This window comes from Musca autumnalis, unplaced genomic scaffold (assembly GCF_047663935.1).
Source record: "Musca autumnalis isolate F117 unplaced genomic scaffold, ASM4766393v1 scaffold_2, whole genome shotgun sequence".
NCBI lineage: Eukaryota > Metazoa > Arthropoda > Insecta > Diptera > Muscidae > Musca > Musca autumnalis.
In genome coordinates this window covers 4,419,548-4,442,301 of record NW_027411755.1, presented here as the reverse complement: position 1 = coordinate 4,442,301, position 22,754 = coordinate 4,419,548, and the positions used below count along the sequence as shown (strand labels likewise).

At 34.7% G+C, this 22,754-nt stretch overlaps 1 protein-coding gene and 1 long non-coding RNA gene across 9 annotated transcripts in view; both read left to right on the top strand.

The window, feature by feature from the left end:
• Positions 1-6,802: 6,802 nt before the first annotated feature.
• Positions 6,803-8,498, top strand: LOC141392116 (uncharacterized). Its single transcript, XR_012409782.1, has 2 exons — positions 6,803-7,000; positions 7,078-8,498. It is a non-coding gene; the product is annotated as an uncharacterized lncRNA (long non-coding RNA).
• A 1,944-nt stretch (positions 8,499-10,442) lies between these two features.
• nolo (ADAMTS-like no long nerve cord) overlaps positions 10,443-22,754 on the top strand; it is a 215,693-nt gene continuing 203,381 nt past the window's right edge. For 6 of the 8 annotated variants that reach the window (XM_073966680.1, XM_073966677.1, XM_073966675.1 and 3 more), the window contains exon 1: positions 10,443-11,808. In XM_073966680.1, the coding sequence (XP_073822781.1) occupies positions 11,795-11,808 (14 nt within the window). In that variant the 5' untranslated portion in view covers positions 10,443-11,794. The remainder of the gene's footprint in view (positions 11,809-22,754) is intronic. The other 2 variants (XM_073966679.1, XM_073966674.1) reach the window with 2 other exon arrangements.

Genomic DNA, 22,754 nt, shown 5'->3' with positions numbered 1-22,754 from the left:
CCATTATTTCGATGAGGCACATTTTGCCCGTATGAAAGTGTATATACCCTCGTTAGCATAAATGCTGAGGGTATAAAAATGTTACTAGCTTAACAATGATGCCAATTGAATGCATTCCGCAAAGATCACGAAATCGAGGTCGACCAACAAACACACCCTTACATGAGAAGATACAAAAACAACCGCAACTAATTGTGTTAGGTAGAGTTGTGCCAAAGGAACAATATGGAACTACCTAGTTCACTTCGCAGTTCCAATGGCCCACACTTTTTCTTTGAACAAACTGCGTATACTTAACAGCACACGTTATATTTCATGATGTTACTCATACGTTTTGGAACTAGTACAAGGAACTAGGAACTAGATTACCCAACTCTAGTGTTAGGTGGTGATGCTTTGTGGAACAGGAGTAAAAGAAAAAGATACAAATGATATGTGTCCTGCCCATGACATTTAAATTATTCTAGGCGATTTTAATACCAAAATTGGAAAGGAAAATATGTTTGCACTAACAGCCGCAAAATTCATTCCCCACAATGAAATGTCTCACAGTAGAATGAGGCTTATAGACTTCGCAGAGCACAAAAAACATAGTAGTCAGCAGCACGAGATTTAAGCATATCGACATTCAAAAAGGCGTCCGGATATCACCAGATCAAAAAAAAAAAATTACCCTCACTTTAATAAGGCTTGTCTCCGACAACCATGTTACAATGTTATCGGCGTTTTAGCGTTCTAAGCCGCCATCACTTGTCAATCAACTTCCGAAATATGGAAGATGATGACAAATAAAAACATTATAGATCAATCTTCTTATAAAATAAGATATATAGAATATATAGGAAAGACACTTTCCACAGCCTTTGAGTTGAACATTGAAAAATAAGGTTACCAAGTCGGACTATAGGAAAAATTCGGATATAAAAAAAATATCATAAAAATATGCATATATGATTTTTTGTGGCTTGTATGGCCTTCGTTGTACCCACTAAAAATAATATCTAATATGCCTGATGATCGGACTCAACCACCCGTGAAACGCTTAGCATAATGTAGACCTCTTAGGTCATAATTAGACAGCGGAAAACTATGCACATATGGTTAGGATGATCGTAGAGAAAATCTGATTAGACAGAAACTCGTTTTATGACAAAAAAAAAAAAACCAATTAGGCCCAGAAATTTGTGTATATTTTGCATATCGTGTATATTTTGACATATTTGCATAAAATGAGCATATGCAAAAACATATGCAAGGATTTGTGGCCTGAGTATCCCACCGAAAAGACTGAAATTTCGTATTTTGTCTTCGTTGTGGGTATAAAATTTTCCACCTGAAATTTGTCGGCATAGGTTCACGTCTTCATACAGCTCCCATAGAACGGAACCTCCGGATTTCCGATATTTTGAAGGTAGTGGCCTCAACATCACACTGAAATGGCTGAAATTTTTTATTAAGTATTCGTTGAGGATATAAAACTTTCCACCTGAAATTTGTCGGTATAGGTCCACGTCTTCATACATCCCCCATAGAACGGTATCTCCCGATTTCCGATATTTTGAAAGTTGTGGCCTCAACATCACACTGAAATGGCTGAAATTTTGTATTAAGTCTTTGTTGGGGGTATAAATTTCCACCTGAAATTTGTCGTTATAGGTCCACATCTTCATATAGCCCACATAGAACGGAACCTCCGGATTTCTGGTATTTTGAAGGTTGTGGCCTCAATATCCTTCCGAAATGGCTGAAATTTGGTATTAAGTCTTCCTTGGTGGTAAACAACTGTACCTGTTATTGATTGTTATTTTTGCATAAAATATTTTGCATATGCACATATTATTTTTTGCAAAGTGCATAAATTTTGCATATGTCATATGTTTCAGAAGCCAAAAATATGTCCAGTCCCAAAATTTGACATGAATCAGACCAAAAATAGGGGTTGCATAATAGCTCGACCCGAAAGAGAAACAATTAAAATATCATTCAAAAATGTCCTTCGCCTTAATAATGCAAACATTTATCTCGCTTTGATAGATGATCGCTTTGAATACGATCGTTCCCAGGAGCAAACATCGGATCACTACCTTATTGTAGCAAAGGTACGTACCCGATTACTAGTATTAGCAGACACAACACAGAAGTAAGACATCGATAAACTGCAATCACAAGAGATAGCCATAGCATATTTCACTCAACTGGCCAAACGATTAACGGAAGCTCTCCTTGTTCCATATAAACAGTCGCAAAATCCATCCATCCATAAAATCCATACTATAGGCTACCTTCAAGAAACCCATGTTATGACCAGAAATTTCGTGCTACTACAGAAGAAAAAAAGGGCTATACAGGGCTATTATACAACCAGCGGTTAGTCATAGCGAGAAAAGGGAAATGTCTCAGGAAAAAGTTGAAGTGGAAAAGCGGGAATTAAAGCATAACTCTCGAAAGGAGTTACAGATTTTGTCAAAACAAGTTCCAAGAAGGTAAACATCGGATATCTCTGTCAGAAAGGTTGAAAATTTTATTCTACGTGCAGTTAAAGGCTACTGTATCATTTTGAAATTTACACTGAAGGTAGGATGTTGGTAAAGTTATGGTAGTCGGCTCTGTGATGCCCAGGTGGCAGGTGTTTGCTCGATGGTACGTTGATACTCGGTTGTAGTATTCGTTTAGAGTAGATGTGCCGATTATACTCGGCTTAGTCGTGTAGTCGTGTTGAAACGACTCGGCTTGTTGTATTATGGTGGCTGATTCTCGGCTTGGTGTAGTCGTGTTGAAGCGATTTGACTTGTTGTGTTCGGGTTGATGATACTCGGCTTGGTGATGTGATCGTCCATCGGCTTGGATTGATGATAATCGTCTAGGCCATACGTGACCAAGAAGAGAACGGCTAAAAAGAGAATGTACTGTAGAAAAAGTATTTATTGCAAATGTATTTGTAAATTGGTAGGTCAAACAAGTTGTTGAACAACAACAAATCAAAACATTTGTTCTCTTTGTTACGCTTTTTCTTGGCATTCGTGTCGTATGTGTGCAAATTGCCGAAAAATTTCGGCACCGCCATGCCAAGCGTGAACACAATTGGTCTAGGCTTCGTCGGCTTGGTGTTGAAGACTGACTGTTGTATTCGGGTGAAGTAGTCGGGTTTGTGATTCTCGTTGGGACCCTTTAATTTATTCAGTCTGAAACGAGAAGACATCGTATGAAGAAAGAAGCGAACCAATCGCAGAGGCGAACGAGTCGCGGAAGCGAACGAATCGCAGTGTACACACTAGGTGGACCAGGTGCTACCGGATGGACTATGGACCCTGCCACACGTCATCTTCGTGTATCCTCGGTATAACCCGAGAACTTGACGACTTTCGGCGTCGAAACCCGAAATACTCATACGGGGAACAAAAAGAACTGAATGAGAATTACTTTCCCACACTTTGAAAATAATTATCATTCAAATACACTGAAGTAAAATAATTCCATTATAATGAGTGTAATGAACTGAGGGTATTTTATGTAGATTGCAGGGTATATAATGACCAAATGGTAAATTCATAAATAGCGGGACTCATAGAAATGTGCACATTAAGGTGGGAAATATAATGATGTGGGTTTACCACAAAATAAAATGTAATGATCACGTTACAAAGTTCCATGGAGAAGAAGTTCATATTACTCCTAGAATGTTTGGTATTGAAAATGGGATATATTAATCCACGTTCTGATATAGCCCCCATAGAACTATACCTACGGATTTAATGTATTTTGAAGGTTTTAGCCACATTCTTTTATCGAAATGTCTGAAATATGGTAATTCCCATAATTTGTTGTTGTAGGCCCACATATTGAAGTACCTCCCATATAATTGGGCATCCCGATTTTCGCTATTTTAAAGGTTTTAGCCACATTATCTTACCGAAATGACTGAAATTTGGCATTTAGCATTATTCGGACTACGAACCTTGTCTCTGTAATTGGTACCTCCTGATTTTCATTTTCAAAATTTTATCCACAGAATTGGGTTAAATTTGGTATATAGTCTTCATTGGATTCCTGTAGAGAATTGTCACGTTTTAATGTAGCCCCTATATAACTGTACCTCTCTATTTTCAGTATTAACCATTATTTTAATCACATTAACCTATCGAAATGACTGATATGGGTATAAAACAAGCCTACGGAGAAGTGTGGATATAGATGCACGTTTTAATATAGACCCCATGGAAAGGTATTCAGGATTCTCAGATACAGCTCGATCTGAAATATTTTAAAGGATTAGTATACAGGAACATGGTATTTCGGATTCTCAATGGGTCAAAATGCTCATGTAGAAAATGATCAATATTCATATTTTGGTACATTCCCAATATGAAGGTACATCCAGATTTTACGTATTTTGAAGGTAGTAAACGTCTAAGTGGAATGACGGTATAATGGTATTTCGGATACCGAATGGGTAAAAAACATCGATGTCTCATTGGTATTAAATCTTGTTTAAAAGAAAGTGATATGTTTTAGTTAGTGTGGCGGAAGAACTTTGTAATTATAATAAAGGAATTATTCCAATCTATGTAATTAGTATAAAAAGTTTGGCAAGAACGAACTTAACGCCGTTCTTATTTGTTTTTACAGTGTTTTATTTAACTTGCTTTGATGTATATTTATTTATATGAAACCAAAACAAATATGGGTCAACTTCTTCCTATATCCCTCATATAGCGGAACCACCCGATTTCAGGTATTTTGAGTATTTTATCTTCATATTTAGCCCGAAATGGCTATAACTTGGCATTTGGAATTCCCAATGGCACAGAAACGTCTCCACCAAAAATTGTGAACATAGGTCCCGCCCCAAATAATGGTACCACCCGATTTCAGGTACATATTTTGAAGTTTTTTCTACATTTTCATCCTAAATTGGCTGTAATTTGGTTATGAGGTTTCTTTGAAGTTGAAAAGGGCAAGTTGAGAGAGGAAAGTTCGGAGGAGGCTGTTTAAAAGTTCGTTGGAGGTTGTTCGGAAGTTCAGACGGGGTTGTTCGGGAACATAAAATCTGTTTATTTATTTATTCAATTCATTTTTTATAATAAAGCCTCTAAGGCCAATAATTAGTATTAACAAAAATTAACAAAATAGTATAACCAAAAATTCCAAAAATAAAAAAATTATTTAAAAAATTAAGTTAGAGAGTTTTATTTATTAATGCGCTAAAAACTAGAAAATAAGTTTTCACTTAGCCTCAATAAGTATATTCTTCTTCATGATGGAATCTCTCAAATAAAAAGCTTGCATTTAAATTAAAAATGGCAATAAACGACAAGCGTTTTATTTGAGAGATCCCATCATGAAGAAGAATATACTTATTGAGGCTAAGAGAAAAATAATTTCCTGGATTTTAGTGCATTTATAAATAAAACATTGTAGCTTTTTATACCCTCAGCATTTATATTAACGAGTATATATACACTTTCAAACGGGCAAAATGTGCCTCATCGAAATAATGGTTTTAGACTTCAAGCATGGGCGAAATACGTTTCAGACAATTTGGAGTTGATTTATCCATGTCCGTCCGTCTGTCTGTCTTGGTGGCTGGAGAGCACGATAACTCGAACGGATCAACCGATTCGGTCCAAAATTTTGCTTTCGTAATATTTTGTCTAAACTTATTATACTTATTATGTCGGTTCACTCCTTCCGGTACCTCACCCACAAAAGTTCGAAAATGTTCGGAAAATTTGTGCGCACGATAACTCTTGCAGGGAGTAACCGATTTGGTCCATACTTTGCACATCATAAAATCTCTACAAGACTTAGATGAGGTTCCAATATGGACTCAATCTGTCCACTCGGCTACCTCCCACACAAAATTTCGGAAGAGTTCAGTTTAGGACCCGCTCTCGAAAAAAACGCTATGATTGATCAGGTTCCAATATGGACTATATCTGTCCACTCCTTCTGGTATCTTTCACACAAAATTTCGGATATGTTCACTTTAAGATCTGTTCTCGAATCACTTTAATTTTTGTTGAAGCAAGTTGCATTCGCTGTCTCAATTACAACGGAAAAAGTTTTTTCGGGGGCATACTTCTTGACAAAACAGCCCGAAAGGTGTAACAAACCCTTATAGCACCATATAAAGTGGTTAAAGAGCACGATAACTCTCGAACTGATCAACCGATATGGTCCAAAATTTAGCCTTCGTCATATTGTGTCCAAACTATGTTTCAGTTCGAAAATGGGCAAAATACACAATTTCCGGTACTTCCTCCCAAAATTAAAAAAAAATCACTTAAAAATCACGATATGTCTTGAACCAAAAAATTTTGTTTCAAACTTTGGATATCCAAATATTTTGTCCATATCTGTCCTCTCCTTAGGGTAGCTCCCCCACAAAAGTTCAACATTTGTGTCTAAGCTGTTCGTTGTGGTCCTGTTTACAGCGATATTATGTTTTCCGTGGACAAGTCCATGCTCCCTGGCATACTGGTCCTAAATTTATACAGTGACTCACTGAAACTACTAGTGGGCGCGATATCTATCGAAAAGATATGACTCCCAAAATAAGATCCACCTTCATGGGCTATGTCGGTCCATTCCTTTAAGTACCTCCTCCGCCACACTTTTGAACTTTTATCCTAATACACATTTTGTTGTGTCACCCTGTCAGCCATGCGTCGTATTACACGAATCACCACGCCTGTGCAACACTGTTAGTGATCATATGTTTTGCTGACGTGGCGGCAACACATTGGTCGATGCATTTTTCGCATTGGTGATCCCTATACGGCCAGCATATGTTTTTTGCATCATTTGCAAAAGTAGCAGCCGGCGAAACAACATCACAAAGAACAATAAGGAATTTTGCAGAAATCGTGTTGGTGGTATACATACTAAATAAGCTAGAGAATTGTACATCCAATTGGATGTACATAAACGTTTTATTGATTTTGGTGGGAACAATTGTTAGACACAATTGTAATTAAACCTGGTGCAGCAAACTAAAAAGGTGAGTTAATGCACGTTAAAAGGATTACACCGAAACAATATTTTTAAGCATTTTATTGCTTTTTTTTGTCCCTACAGGATTGTCACATGGGTGATACTGTACCCAGTGCTAAACCACGTTTTTGGAAAAAGCATTGTGGCGTAACGGTACTATGGTACCACACCATCATTATATCTGGCTGAGAACAAATTGTTATACTACAATGCCTGCTACTAAAACGCGATCAAACACCGGTTTATAATAAAACAATTGTTGAAATTGTTACCCCAAAAAGAAATAAATACATTTATTGCCACTCAACACAGATTTATGCCGTTTTCGAGCATGTTCCACGGCAGCTAATTGGAAGATTTCCAATTGGCTAATGCAAGTACAGTCATAGACTTGGATAGTAACCAAAAATCCACAACTGCCCGGTTACCAAACGACATTCAAGTGAAGCTTTCAATTTGTGATGCATGCGGAAACACTTCAGTGTGTTTCGCCAGCTGCTAAACGAAAATTTTTGGGAAATTTCCACCAGACCCAACAATAAACTTTTGCACCCCAATCAGCCATAACGCTGAGGCGTCATTCATATAAACATTTCGAGCTTTCATGCCGGCCCCTTTATGGCGCAAAACACCTCAAGTTTTCCAAAAGGATTTGAATTTTGATGCCCGCAATATCGGAGACAGATGTTCAGAACAATTAGTGACCGTTTTTCCAGAAAATTTAACCACCACGTGGACCATACACTGCAGTGCACAATTGAATTTAGATGAGAATCCAATTCATATCAACTTTAGTCGCGGCCATCATTCATCACATCATGCCAATAGCCCATTTAACAGCAATAGCACAGATCATCATCACCAATAGACTGGACATTAAGTATTTTTCATCATCATACCCATCATTATCACAATCATAGTTCATCATCACCATCATAACATAGCCTAAATTCTCTGGATGTACTGTAAGTAGAACCGTGATTGAACTGAAGACCTAAGTGAAGCCGCAGTGCATCAATCGAATTATTGAATGTTTTATGTGATTTTTTTTAGTTTGGTTATAATTTTCTTCACGGAATTATAATCAAACACATTTATACATAAACAGTTTGGCTTTGATTGAGCATATTGAATCTTTCATGTGATTTTACTAAGAACTGAGATAAGCTTGGTTATAATTTGGTTCACGGAATTATAATCAAACGCATTTACGTATAACAAATTTTGTATGTTTAAATTAAACACGTATGGATTTTAAAGTGTGTTATATTAGAATCAACATTCAATAATTGCGGTCACATACTATCCATCTGTATGAATATAATTATCTAGTATTTTATATTGGATCTCATCGTAATTATTAAGTACAATTATTGCCCAATATCATAACCTATAGATCAGTCACACCTTCTTTCTGAATATATGTATACATATTTATATATATGTATATCGATCGAGTAACAGATTTGAATATAGAGAAAAATTGATGAATAATTTCATTTATACACCCGAGTGTAATTATTAACATACTTATAATTGTGCATGTGTTTAATTATACCGTTAATTGTTGATTATACCCTCATGGATGCATTTATATACGGATTTTTTTATATATGTTCAGAAAGGTGTTAATTGTCGATCAGATATATTGTTAAATTTTTTTTATTGTTGATAATACCAAAATATTGAATCTTTCCATCGATACGAAATTATATTTTTTCTTTAATCTTGTGCGATGCACCTCAGCGATACCCCTATTTAATTGATTTTTCCAAATTCATATATAAATCCATGGCTTCCCATGGACAAACCCCAATACCCATTCGAGCTCGATAGGTTGAGGTATTTATTTTGGCTTTAAAGTAAAGTCTATATTGTGCGTGGAGACGCATAATAATAGGGAGATCACCAGAGTGTATCCTTAACCTTTTTTAGAACCTCATAGTTTATCATTATTACATTGGTAATATTATTTCATAATATTACTTCTTCAATTCACTTAAACAGAAAAAAATGGAATTAAAGTATTACTAGACTTAAGCATAATAGCCTTAAGTAATCATAAGCCTTAACCTGAATTGTTTTATACGTACATGAATAAATGTAGTGATGAATCTTGTATATAAGGAAAACGATCAAAATATGAATTAATTTGGAGAAAATAATAATAAGGTAATGTAACGGTAACTGGGCAGTCATAATCTACGTTTGGGGGTCTTCATAGTCATGAGGCCCATTAGGGGGTTTATGTTAGAAACCCACAGGGAGGGCAAAAGGGTACCCACACTTCACCTAGGGGTACCCACAACAACAACAACATCCAAATTCGATACAACAACAAGTCCGTTTATGATTTTATTTTTTTTTAAATTGATATGACATTTATTTTTTTTGTATGTGGCCAAGTGCGACTCCTCGCCGCTAGAGCTTAGCCGGAGCCAACGTAGTTGAGTACCACGTCCACCTTGGTAACCAATAGAGGTCATACTTGCCTGCCACATTACAAAATGCGACATAGTTACATAACAATTTTCTCGACAAGTTCAAATGTCCAAAAAGGGCCACCAAATTCTGAAAATGAATACATTCGATCTGTCCGTAGATGAAAGTTTCACTTCACATAGGCTGAGGGTATATCTCTGTCGGCAAAGCAGACTGATTCTTTTTTACTTGTTTTAATTATTTTTTATATTATACATAGTTCCCTCGTAAGAGGCTCAAACGTTCCAAAAACCCCGCACAGTTTATGGATTTTTTTCGTGTATACTGTCTTGATTGCATCTGTCAGTGGTATAATTGGGCCAGAATTTATGATACCTACCCACAAAAGCCCTAGAATTTACGCTGGAAACTTCCAACATTTCATTCGCCAGCCACGAAAATGTTTTTGCTTTTAAAAGTTACGGATTTATCTGTTCACAGGACACTGTTATTGTTTTTGTACAATTTAGTTATCAGTCATTTAGCTATCGGCAAAGCCGACTGATATTTTTTTCTATGGTTTCTAATGTACGTCGGAAATGTAATTTAGAATGACAAAACATTATCCGGTTGAATATTCTTTTTTTTTTTTTTTGAGCTCGAGCGCCCCTTCAGATATGTCAAGAAGAGACAACAGTTAAAATTGGCAATCCTTAGATGCAATAGCCAGGTTATTTTCCAATAAACAGTTGTATTCCAAATAGAATATTCTCTAAATAAATGTTTTTTCCATCAACATCCCCAATTATGGCAACAAAAGTATTTAAACATTACACTTTTAACGACATCAACATGTTGGGGCTTTTGTTCAACATGCTCCACCATTATCTCAACATGTTGCCTAACAAGTAGCTGCAACATTTCGTTTCCCCCCAACAAATAATAACAATTCACCACAAATGCATTTACCTTTTCGGTTTTGGTGTTTTTGTATTTTTTGGGGGTCTCTCACGTACTGCTGCTGTGTTTGTTAAGTCAGTCGTTGTGGTGTTGATGCAACAAGAAGGTTGTGTGGACCGGTCGTTAAACGAGAATAGAAACGAGTAGAAAATAACGACAAAAGTGTGTGATACAAGAAATGCGTGAGTAAAACGATTTCATGATGTGTTACAACTAGAAAAAAAGAAACAAATACGGAGAGAAACTGTGTTGAAGTTAATGCTCACTCGAATCAGTGGTGAATTTTGAAACAACTTCCTTCCGTTTTAATAGTTTTCCCCTTTGTGTAAGGGTATGTGTGAGAGAGTACGCGCATTGTAACTAACGGCATTTCAATTATTTATGCACTAAGAGAGCTCTCTGTCTCTGGATCTCTCTCTCAGTGGTTGTAGAAATTTGGATTGCCAGACAGGTTAATCGTAAATTAGCCTGTCGTGTGTGTTGTAACCAACCAACGTAACTTCGTGTATCGGAGAGCTTTGTACGAAAGTGCGTGAGTAAGAAACGTTAGTTTTCAAGTGATGTTAAACGAGTTAACATGTGTTTTGCGTAAAAACCGGTCACCCAGTGATGATAATTTTCACATCATTGTTTGTAATTTTTAATTAAGGAGAAGAAACAAAAATGCAAATTGAAAAATAAATTAATTAAAGAGAGAATTAAACAAAATTTAAACGCAAATTCTAAAGTGTGAAGAAAAAATTTTAAATTTGGCAAATTTGTTTGTGTAACAACAACAATAACACATACGAATATTACTCATACTCTACACTGCGTTCCGGTTTTGTTTGTCACATTCAAGGATATCGGTAATCGTCGGTAACGGGTGTGTAGTCGTGTTTGTGCAACTATCAGCATTCGGTCATTCCTATTAAACCAAAGAAAATAAAAACACATTCCTGTGAGCCAGTAAACACTGTTTAGAAAATAAAGTTTATTACCCTTCTCAATAATAATAATAACAATAATTGGGCACCACCTTGTCCATGTATTTTATTTGGCAATAACCTGCAGCATTTAGAGGTGTATAAAATCCGACCTGGTGTCTGTGCCATAAAGCACTTAACAAATAAAAGTGAATGCATTCATTAAAGAAAGTATTACTAAAACAAAAGAGAAAGAGTTAAACGAAGTAAATCCCCTTTTTAGTGCGGGGTTTAAAAGCTCCAACAAAAAAGCAGTGTTTAAATTATAGTGCAGTGATGATCTAAGACAGTCAACAGCGAAGAAAACATTTTGCAAGTATTCAATTTGGTCCATTGTTGAATTCATTGCTAACATTTATTCACTCACTCCCCCCGTTTGTTGAGTACATATTACAAAGGATTATCTCATGTTTATTTAAGGATATAACAACAACAGCAGCAATTGCTAAAAATTCATGCTGATGTCCAAGTAAGTTGTAAAAGTTTCCCTTTCTCTTTTTTTGGTATTTATTATTGTGTTTCTTTTACTCGCACAGAATATCAATAAAGTTATTTAATAATTTATGACATTTATTTCATTGTCTGTAAGTGATTTCTATTTGATTGTAAACCCAAATCCCTAGTGGAAAAATATTGAGAAAATATTAACTTTGTTCTATACACTTTTTCATTCCCAATGAGATTTTGTGGAATATCTCAAGTTTGTAAAATTGTATGCATAAATGTATTGAATATTATTTTATAGCAAGAGGTTTTGTTTCCAAATAATAATGTAGCCAAATCTGATTCCATGAACAAGATTTTCCGTCTGTTTATGTAAAATTTGTAATTATTTACCAAAGATTGTGATGAATGAAAAACTTGTGTTCAAATTGGATTTGGTTCCAAAAAATGTAGCCAAACTTTTTTAGGAAAACATACTTGACACTTTTTGGCAAATATTTTCCCAATATGACCGTACCTTTATATACCGAAGGTTGAGATGTTTCTAGAAATAGGAAGATTGCTCTTTGGTAAATTGGACCGAAATTCAGAATTCGTAAGTATTTTGGATAACAGAAAAGGGCTATTTATATTCCTGGTACTTCCCATTAGGACCGGTATTTAGAGGTGTTGCATTACAATGTGATGTAGGGTCAGTAAAGATTATGTTCGAATACCCATCAACCGTATTCAAAATATTTTGACATTTTCGCGTTGTGGATTTTTGTGAGAACTAGCAAAACTGAAAAATTGATTATTTTTTCAAAAACATTTATATAATTTAAAAAAAAAAATATAGTTTTCAACATTTTACACAATAGCTGTCAAACAGTTGGGAGTTGAGTAAATGTTTGGTTTGCCAAAATCTCTAAAAACCCTTCTGTATGTATGTATGTATGTATGTAGGTATGTACTTCAAGACAACCAAAGACCAGACAATCGACTTTGCACCAAAAAATACAAGGGAGCAATCGATTTGGTCCAAACTTTGCACATCGTATTATTCTTTCGAGATATAGATCGTGTTTGAATATGGACTATATAGGTTCACTCCACACAAAATTCGAATAAAGTGAAGTTTAAGAGCATCTCTCTGATCATTTTATTTTTTTCAGCAGGTTGCGACTCCCTTTACGACGCTTCAATTTTTTTCGGGCGCACGTCATTACTTCCTAAGATATTGGCATAAAAACCAAAAGAAACCTTGATGGCACCAACTAAAATGGCAAATCCGCAAGATTACTCTCGGATGGTCCAAACTTTGCACATCGTATTATTTCATTTAGTCATGTATCAGGTCGGAATATGGACTGTATTGGACCCGTCTTATGGGTGCCTACCATACAAAAAAAGCCTGCCGGCACCAACTAATATGTTTAATATGTAAGATGACTCTCGAAGGGACAAAACGATATCGGCCAAACGTTGTACATCGTATTATTTCCTAAAGCCTCGAATTATGTCTGACTATTGACTGCATAGGACCACTTTTCGGGTACCTCCCACAAAAAAGTTTGGAAAGAGTGCAGTCTAAGGACTCGTCTGGTCGTCTTAAGATTTTTGGTAACATGTTCTGTATGCGGCCGTAGTTATGATGGTACAATTTTTTTCTGGAGCAAATCCATACTTCTTGAGAAATTGGTCCAAAAGCTCAAAAAATCCCTATATATGTCAGAAGTATTACGTTTGATTATTTTCTTTAGGTCCGTGGCTGAGGTTATATCTCAGTCGGCACATCTAACTGATACTTTCTTTCTTGTGTTTCACGGATGTTGTTCCCTATGATCTCCCTACCATAATAAAAAAATCTACTCTGAGCAAAAACAAAACGGACACTAGCTACCGGAATGAGTTACCCCTTAAGTTAGATCAAGTTTCAAGATGGACTATATCGGTTAAATCATTTCGGCGCGATATCTAATCAAAAAAATAGCCGTTACTTTCATGATGCACAGCGCCATTGCAGTCGAAGAAAAGAGTGAGCAAAATCTTCACATTTGACCAAACTTGACGTGCTTTTTTCGGTATTGAATCTGCTGGACGTTTCCGTTGGTATGATTGGGCTTCGCGATGCGCCTGAACTAACTTTAAATGAAAAGTGCTTACACCTGAAAAGTTTTTGCGGATTCTGAAACTATAAGGTTCATAGATGAGAAAAAAATCAAAAAACAAAAAAATTGCCGGAGGGATTTTTAAATAAATCGCTGTGAAAGGTCATATTTTTAAATTTTTTATGTTTTTTGTTTTTGGGACTAAAGAAAATGTTGTAGAGAGGTTTCACTGCTACATTTTCTTTAGTCTCACTTTGATAGGGCTTACGGTTTCCAAGCAAAATCCTAAAAACTTAAAAACCCCTAAAATGTGACCTTTGACCGCGATTTATTTAAAAAATTCTGCGGCAATTTTTTCGTTTTTTCATTTTTCTCATCTATGAATATTGTAGTTTCAGAATCCACAAAATCTTCCGTGGTGTAAGCTCCTTTCATTTAAGAGGTTATGGCCACTTACAAATTTTATAAAATCTAAAATTTTTTATTGGCTCATTTTAAAGTACATGTAGAATAGCTGAGCTATGAGCGCTAGAAAGAGAAAATTCATTGTGATTTGTATGTAACATCGAAGTTCGAAGCGCGATTTTCTCAAAATGGAATTTTGGAATGCGGTGCCCACTGTAGCTCGAGAACGGATGATCCGATCTTCATGTGCTTGTACTTAATCCAGAAATTTTTATGTCTAAAAAACTATAAATTTTTTATTTGAAAATTTTGCTTTTTTAAGGCGAAGATCATTTTTTTAATATTAATTTAATTAATTTCTCGTTGAAAGAAGAAAAGTTCGATGACAGAGAAGCCGCTCCACAGCCGATATGTCTGAAGAGCCTATGTCAAAGGCGAAACTTGCATGTACATGGTGGTGGTTGTGTGGGTTCGAATCTTCGGGTTTCCTTTGGTGCTTGGTGACCAGATTAAAAACCCCGAAGGACAGATTAGCCGGAAATCGAATTTTCGAGTTATGGCGTGATGACGTTTTTGCTGGAGACCCCATATGGCTTCATCAATTAGCGTTATATATTTGATCACTGTTGTTTTAGTTAATGAGGATTTTTTCTGGGAATATTTCGACCTTCTAACTCGCTTCCTTACATGTCCTTCCAGTAAGATTCTTCACCTTCGAACTGTTCTGTAAACATGTCACTCAGGTGTGGTTCCTAAAGACATGAAGTCGATGTAATCTTGTTTTAGCAGTCATTTTTTGTTTCTATGCCCTACACCAGCATCCGGCAAAAAGGGGCACACGTGCCCTTGATGAGAATAACAGCAGAACAACTACTATTCAGTCTTCGTTCAGAAGTCAAAGAAGAAGGTTCTGCTGTCGCTTGTTTCAATGATTTTTAATTTTAGCAATGCATTAACGCACACGCTGTTTGTGGAGAGAGCGAGAGAGAGTCGTATGCGTGAGACCGCAAACAATGCGTTTGTGTTAGTGCCGATACCTGCCCTACACCATAATGTGGGGAGGGCATTATAAATTGGTTTTGACCAAAAAGTTCATAACGCGTCGAAATAATGGTCGTAGACCCATACATATACATATTTACCAAAATGAATGTCTCGACGAGCTGAGTAGATCTGGCTATGTGTGTCCGTCCGTCGGTCCGTCCGTCCGTTTGTCTAAACCTTGTAATCACGCATCAGCTTGCAATTTTAATCCGATCATTTTGATGAAGGTCCCGGAGGGGAAGAAGCCTATTGCTTTTGCTGATAGTCGGATAATATTCAGGGGTAGTAATGGGCAATTTATTTAAAAGCAAATATCTCCGCTTGTCTAAGGGGCATAACAAAAGCATAACCTGCTGATGAAAGTAGAAAATATCACCTTTGCAACGATGTAACGTAGATTGTCGTAGGTTGTCAAAAAACGGAGATATCGCAATAGCCGCTAATAAAACACAACTTTTCATTTTTGCGATTTTAATAATAATGACGAATATCGCAGCTTTGGTTGGTGACTTTCCAAAAGCAAAGTATGACTATAAAAGCAGGTTGGCGTAGGTGGCCAAATAACGGAGATATCGCAATAGTCGGTAATAATTTATTTTTTATTTTTTTGGATTGGATAGTCACGAAAATTTGGGTGTTAACGGGGTCTCACAGAGGAAAAAACCTATTGAATTTTGGTAATGGTCGGATATTATTAAGGGGTCGGAATGAGAAAAAAAACTTATTTGGAGAAAAGGCCAACGTTTTATTTCAAAGCAAATATCTCTCTTCTGTAAGAGGTATAAAGCAAAACCTGGCAAGGAAAGTAGAAAGTATCGCCTTTACAACGATGTGAAGTATGTTGTCATAGGTGGTCAAACAACAGAGATATCGCAATAGTCGGTAATGCATCCCTTTTTCAATTTTTTGTGCAATCACACTACTGGGTGTCTCACAGAGAAGAGGAGAAGCCTATTGATGACTGGCGTACATTTCACTTTTCGATTTTTAATATTTCGAATTTTACCAATCAAAAACTTCTGTACAGTGGTAGTGGTGTAGGATATCACATAGTCGCCTCCGACCCGACTATAGCCTTGGCTCACTTGTTTTTTTTTTTTTTTTTTTTTTTTTTTGAAGAGAATCTGCTTATTCACATTTTGGAACCGGATATTCAGATATTAAACCCGAACTTTTAACTGGTTTTTATGAACCGATTCACTGATGTGAGATAAAACTAATTTGCATTATACATTTTAAGCGGTTATGCTTTAAAATCCCGGTTTTTAACCGTGAATTATCAAAGTGTGTGGAAAATTCCCTTTGGGGATAAGACGCCTTCTTGGGTATATTGAGAACCCGGATGAACATGTTCACCGTAAGTCTAACTTCTGAATTGATGTATTCTGGGTTGGTGACCCTTTGTTGCTAGATTAAAAAGTTATAGAACTCAATTTCCTAAGTCAAATCCGAAATTTACGTTGTATCAATAAAATTTCTCATTGATTTTGATCCAACCTAAGACGTAATTGTATTAATGAAGAAGTTTCATTGAGTTTCATAAAATAACTTTATTGTTTCATAGTAATAATGTAAAAGTTTCATAGCAATAATAGAATTGTAACATTGCATAATTGAGGAAATTTCATTGGAATGATTTTTTCAATGAAACTTTACGTTGGTTCAAAATCAATGAAACATTTTTCTTTCAGAGTATTTCAGTTCCGAAATTGCATCCTTCATTGTCAATTTTTCGTTCATTTTTCCAAAAATGGACAAAGGACGATAAGAGTTAGAGACATGAAATGTTCTACGAAAATAAAACTCAACGAATTTACAACGAAAACAAGTAAGAAAAGTCTATAGTCGGACGGAGCCGACCATGGGATACCCTATACCACTATCCCTGGACAATCGCTCTCCACGGAACTTCTTTTCAATGATTGTGAAAATTTAATTATCAAATATCAGAGCTGTAATGTATAATACTTATGACCAAAACCAAAAAGTTATCTAGCATGACAAAGACATTTTTGTAGCAGGAAAGGAAAATTTAGTTCACACAAACTAAAATGTAATGAAACCCACTTATGTAGTACTACTACTTCCGTTGTTTAACCGCTACGTTATTGAAATTTTTACCAATTTCACACAAAAGTTTTAGTCCATTTAACCCGCTAAGTATTATCTGATCTTCATGTTGGTTTGTACGCTTCTTCTTCATCATAAACTCAAACTTTGTTTACAATTTTGCGGGTTATTATTTTGACCTACAGAGCCGCTACAAAATTGGTTAAAATTTTGTTTTTGGTCCATTTCATTCCCTGAACATTTCACGATCATCACCAAAAACTTATCATTTCTATTCTGGGCCGAACCCAACCTCCTTAAAAAATTCGTTATAATCGGTCCATAATTGCGGCCTTAAGCTTGTTTACAATCGCACAAACATTACAACATAAAATCTTGTTTACAATTTTTAATGGACGGACACACATCGCTAAATCGCTTTACCTCGTCGCGATACGAATTTTGGCATACCAAATAAGGGGTCTAGGACGAATATTTCGTGGTGTTACATAAACTTTTCGAGAGACAATAAGTAGCATGGGATAAAAATGTGGTTCTCTACACAGAACCCATTATATATTAGACAGTAGGCCCGTTATCTAGCAAACACTTTATTGCAATTTACATCAGAGGAAAGGTCAGTAGTTTTTTTCATATGTAGGCTACTTTGAGGCATATATATTGTCCTGAAGGAATTAAAATATCGACCAAAAATAAAATTTTTATATTTTCATACAAAAGTAATGGTCCATTTCACCCGCTAAAGAATATCAGATCATCATTCAAAATTGTAGGCATCTTTTTCGACCTATACTCTTACCCGGTGCAAAATTTCGTGACTATTAATGTATAATTGCGACTTCTAGCGAGTTTATTATTACACTACAAACAAATAACGGAATATATTAGGCTGTAACTCTGTTATCTGATCATGCACACCAACATAATTGGCATCAATTGAAAGGTCAAGCGTTCCACTTTCAAGTATATCTCACTTGTCCGGAATGTCTCTTCCAGGAATAAAGATATAAGCTGTATACTTAAAATTTTCACAATTTTCACACAAAAGTGTTGGTCCATTTAACCCTCTAAATATTATCTGATCACCATCTCAAATTGCAAGCTTCTTCTTCGTCATATACTCTTACCTTATTTAAAATTTCGCGTTGATCGGACTATTATTGAGACCTACAGAGCCGCTAGAAAATTGGATAAATATTATGTTTTTGGTCCATTTCACCCGCTAAATATTTCATGATCATCACCAATAAGAATAGGGATCTATTCTGATCTGAACCCGACCTCCATACAAAATTTCGTGACGATCGGTCCATAATTGCGGCCTGGCGTGTTTACAATTTGTAATGGACAGACGGACGGACGGACAGACACACATCCCAAAATCGCTTTATCTCGTCGAGATATGAAGATTGGTATACCACATTGGGGGTCTCCGACGAATATTTCGCGGTGTTACATGAATTTTTACCAAAACAAACTTATAATACCCTTTTCCACATTGTGGTATAGGGTATAACAATATAAATTCAAAAACTCAAGTAAAGAATTGTGTCATTTGAATAGCATCCGAATAAAAATGTGAGATCATATATTAGGGTTATAACTTTTTTGCATTTTTTGCAAATGTCAAAAATACTACAAACCAGCCAATCCCATATATTTTCAATAATGATTATGATATTAGGGTTCGTGTCTGGAATCAGGTATAATAGAAAGCAACATTAAACATATGTATGTGAAATAGTCCTTGTTTCCGTTTAACAAAATTTCAATTGTTGTGTATGGTTGTAGTGAAATCTAGTTATATTTTCATTTGTGTATGTCGTATTATGTTGATGTGTTGGTATTTTTCTTTGCATTTCCCTCAAGTGCAAGTTGATTTTCACAAAAATTTAATTGAAAAACTTTTCTTTAACCAAAACAACAAACTATGCAGGTAGGTAGGTAGGTGGTGTACAAGTACACCTACGCAGTTAGTTTTGTTTTGTTGCTAATTGAAATGTTGTTGCTGTTGATGTTAATGTTTATGACAAAGTTTGAAGTTTTTGTATTTAAAAGTTCATAATGTGATATATGAGAGGTGAGAGGTCATGTTTGTTAATTATAAATTCAAATAAATAGATCAAAAAGCTTGACAAATAAGAAATGGGAAATTTCTGCAATAAATTAAGTGTTTTTTCTGCAAAATTTTTCAATTGTTAAAAAGTACTAATTTCAAGTTTTCAAACTTTTCAATTATAAAATTGTGAAAATTGTAGAAAAACTCCTATTCTACGATTAACGGTAAGAATAGAACTTCCCGAAACTGGTCTCCCTTTAACCACTAAACAGCACCTAATATACCTGAAGATCTGCTTAACTTATAGTGAATCGTTCCTAGCATGCTCGTTTGATATGTGGGACATCGCTAGTCACTTTGGAACGACAGACTATTGTCCTTTAGATATAACTTCCTCTTTACTTCCCCACTCCGTTAGCATTTTTGTAATTTTTGTTAAATGTCTATCCTTCCATATGTCCTTTTTAAGATAACTACCATTTAAGTTGTTTTTATAAGATTTATGTAAATCATGATGTCAGAGAGAAAAATGTAGACAATGTGACTTTTTCTACTCTACAAATCAACGTCATCGATAAGTTTTGTGACCTTGTGAACCATTAATATACATGTGTATGGTGCCCCTTCAACCCTACCCAACTGCATGCAAAATACAGAAAACAAAAACAACAAAGATTTGTGAACCCTCTAAAAAATAGTAAAGTTCATTGATTTTATCTTTGAACCATTTTTTTTTTTTTTTTTTTTTTTTGTTCCAAACATTTCAGCTTCCAAAAAGTTGTCTGTGGCTTATGTCTTGTTATCAGGATGTAAAATAGCTAACATAGTGTTAAGATGAGGGGGCATCAACAACATTTACAACTACAACAATAACAATAACACCAACAAGTAAGATTCAACGGTTCAACCTACAAGATTAAGTTTCATTTTCCTTGTTTTTGTGGGTTAGAGAGAAAATGTTTTTTGTTGTTTCTATTTTTGCATGATTTCTATTTTCTTCTTCTTCTGCTGCTGTTTCTCTTGTAATTCTTAGTAACATTTCATTCTGTTTTTTTTTTGTTTTTCCTGTAGAATAAAAGTAATGCCAAATGGATAGGAAATCTGCCAACTTTATCCATTGTCGGTAATCGTTTCAGTTCACACAACTTTTTCTTGAGTTAAAATGTTCAGATTTCATTTGAAGATTAAAACAATTCTAAGGCAAACCAACGAGACACATACATGGACATACTACATTTGAGACACGCACACACACACACTCATTTGTATATCCTTGTGTGGTCCTCCGCCGTCTTCATTGTTGGAGCATAGGAGACTAGGAAACAAACTTTGGCGGTTTAGTAAAGAATTCAAAGAAAAGTAGAAGGAGAAGCAGAAAATAATCATCCAATAGCTTTGTTTAAAAACGTCCTTCTTTTCATTTGCTTCCTATGTTGAGATTTTCTTGTTCCACATTTTTTGTTATTTTTTTCTTTTCGTCGACTTTTCTCTCTCTGTCGAATTCTTTGTTGGCTTATAAAAATTTAATTTTTTCAATTTATTGCCGCCCTTGTGTCGCCAAGCTTAACAATGAAAAATGTGTGTTTTTAGCGGGAAATTCCAACGGATGTACGTTTGACATTTTAAGGAAATAGTAGGAAATGAGAGAAAATGTATGATATTTGGGGATCGGCAACAATGACTTTTAAGTGCTTTAATTGTGATATTCCTTTTAAGTTATTTTTCAAAAAAAAAAAATAAATAAATAAACGCTTGATGGCTCAGATAGTCCTTGGAAAATATATAAAAATCGTAAAGTCGAACAAATTTAAAAAAATCCATAACTATTCTTGAATTCTTGAAATCTACGCCAACGGCTGTGACTGTCACCAATTATGCTTATTTTTCAGGTTTTTTCGACATAAAATAGGTAAATAGTTTAATACCAGAAACTAAAAGAAACTGAGGAGGAATTGTGGCGAAATCCGAAACTATGGTCTGCTCTGCCTTGAAAATATTATTTAAAAATCTCCACCTGATGACTCAGAAGACCTTACAGTTATTATTTAAAAATTTTGACTTAATGGCTCAAAAATCCTTACAAATATTATTTAAACATCTTAAATCCTACTATTTTTAAATATAGCTCAGATAGTCCTTAAAAATACTATTTAAAGATAGTCCTTAAAAATATGATATAAAAAACCTTAAAATATTATTTAAAAATCCTTAAAAATTGGCTCAGATGGTCTTTAAATTTTTTTTTTTTTTGAAATCCTTAAAAATATCTAAAAATCCTTACAAATATTATTTAGTAATCCTTAAAAATATTGTTTAAAATCCTTTAAAAATATAATTTAAAAATCTTCTCTCCTCTCTCCGTCTTCAAAATATTACTTAAAAATCCTTAAATATATTGTTTAAATATCCTTAAAAATATTGTTTAAAAATCATTGAAAATGTTATTAAAAGAGTACGCCTGATGGCTTAGATAGTTCTTACAAATATCCTTAAACATATTGTTTAAATTCCTTTAAAATATTATTTAAAAATTTATATGGCAAATAACAAAATTCCTTTGCAATTCCATTTGAAAAAAATTAAAAATTTTTTTCGCGAGCACATCTACGATTTTTGGTATAGAGTTAAAGGAAAAAAATCTGGTTTCAAATCTGCTCGCGTTCACGAAATTGGCCGATGCGCGCATCAGTTATAGCGGTTTTTATCCTCTTATAAAGAAAAAATATTTTAAAATTTCTTATTTTTTGTATTGAGAAAATGTAAGCATATATCAGTAACAGCATTTGATATTCATCCGTAGATGCACCAAAATTTCCAAAATGTGTTTTTATTTTCGCGGAAAATCAAAAAAATTAAAAAAATCTGGCAATAAATTTAAATTATACTAACTCAGATTCCGTATAAATCTCTAAAAACTAAATTAAAAATACGTACAGAAACTAGACAACGCGTAAAAAAATGTAAAACCAAAATTATAAACATTGGCTTTATAAATTGCATATTATAACAACAACAAAAGAGAAACAACTCATTGTTGGAAAATATTGTTACAAATATATTTTTTGGTTTGTTTCGAAAAATTAGAAAAAAATATTTGAGAGTTATACAACTATTTCGCTAAAATCTACTACATAAATTAAAGTATTCTGCTAAAACTTTATCAAAATATATGGTTTACCATCGTGAAAATTTAACTGCTTACTGTGATAACTTATAAGGATAGGAAATTAAGAGTAATATTGAAATTACTATCATTTAAAAGATATGAAAATTAAAAAGCCTGTAATTCGCGAACTAGTTAAA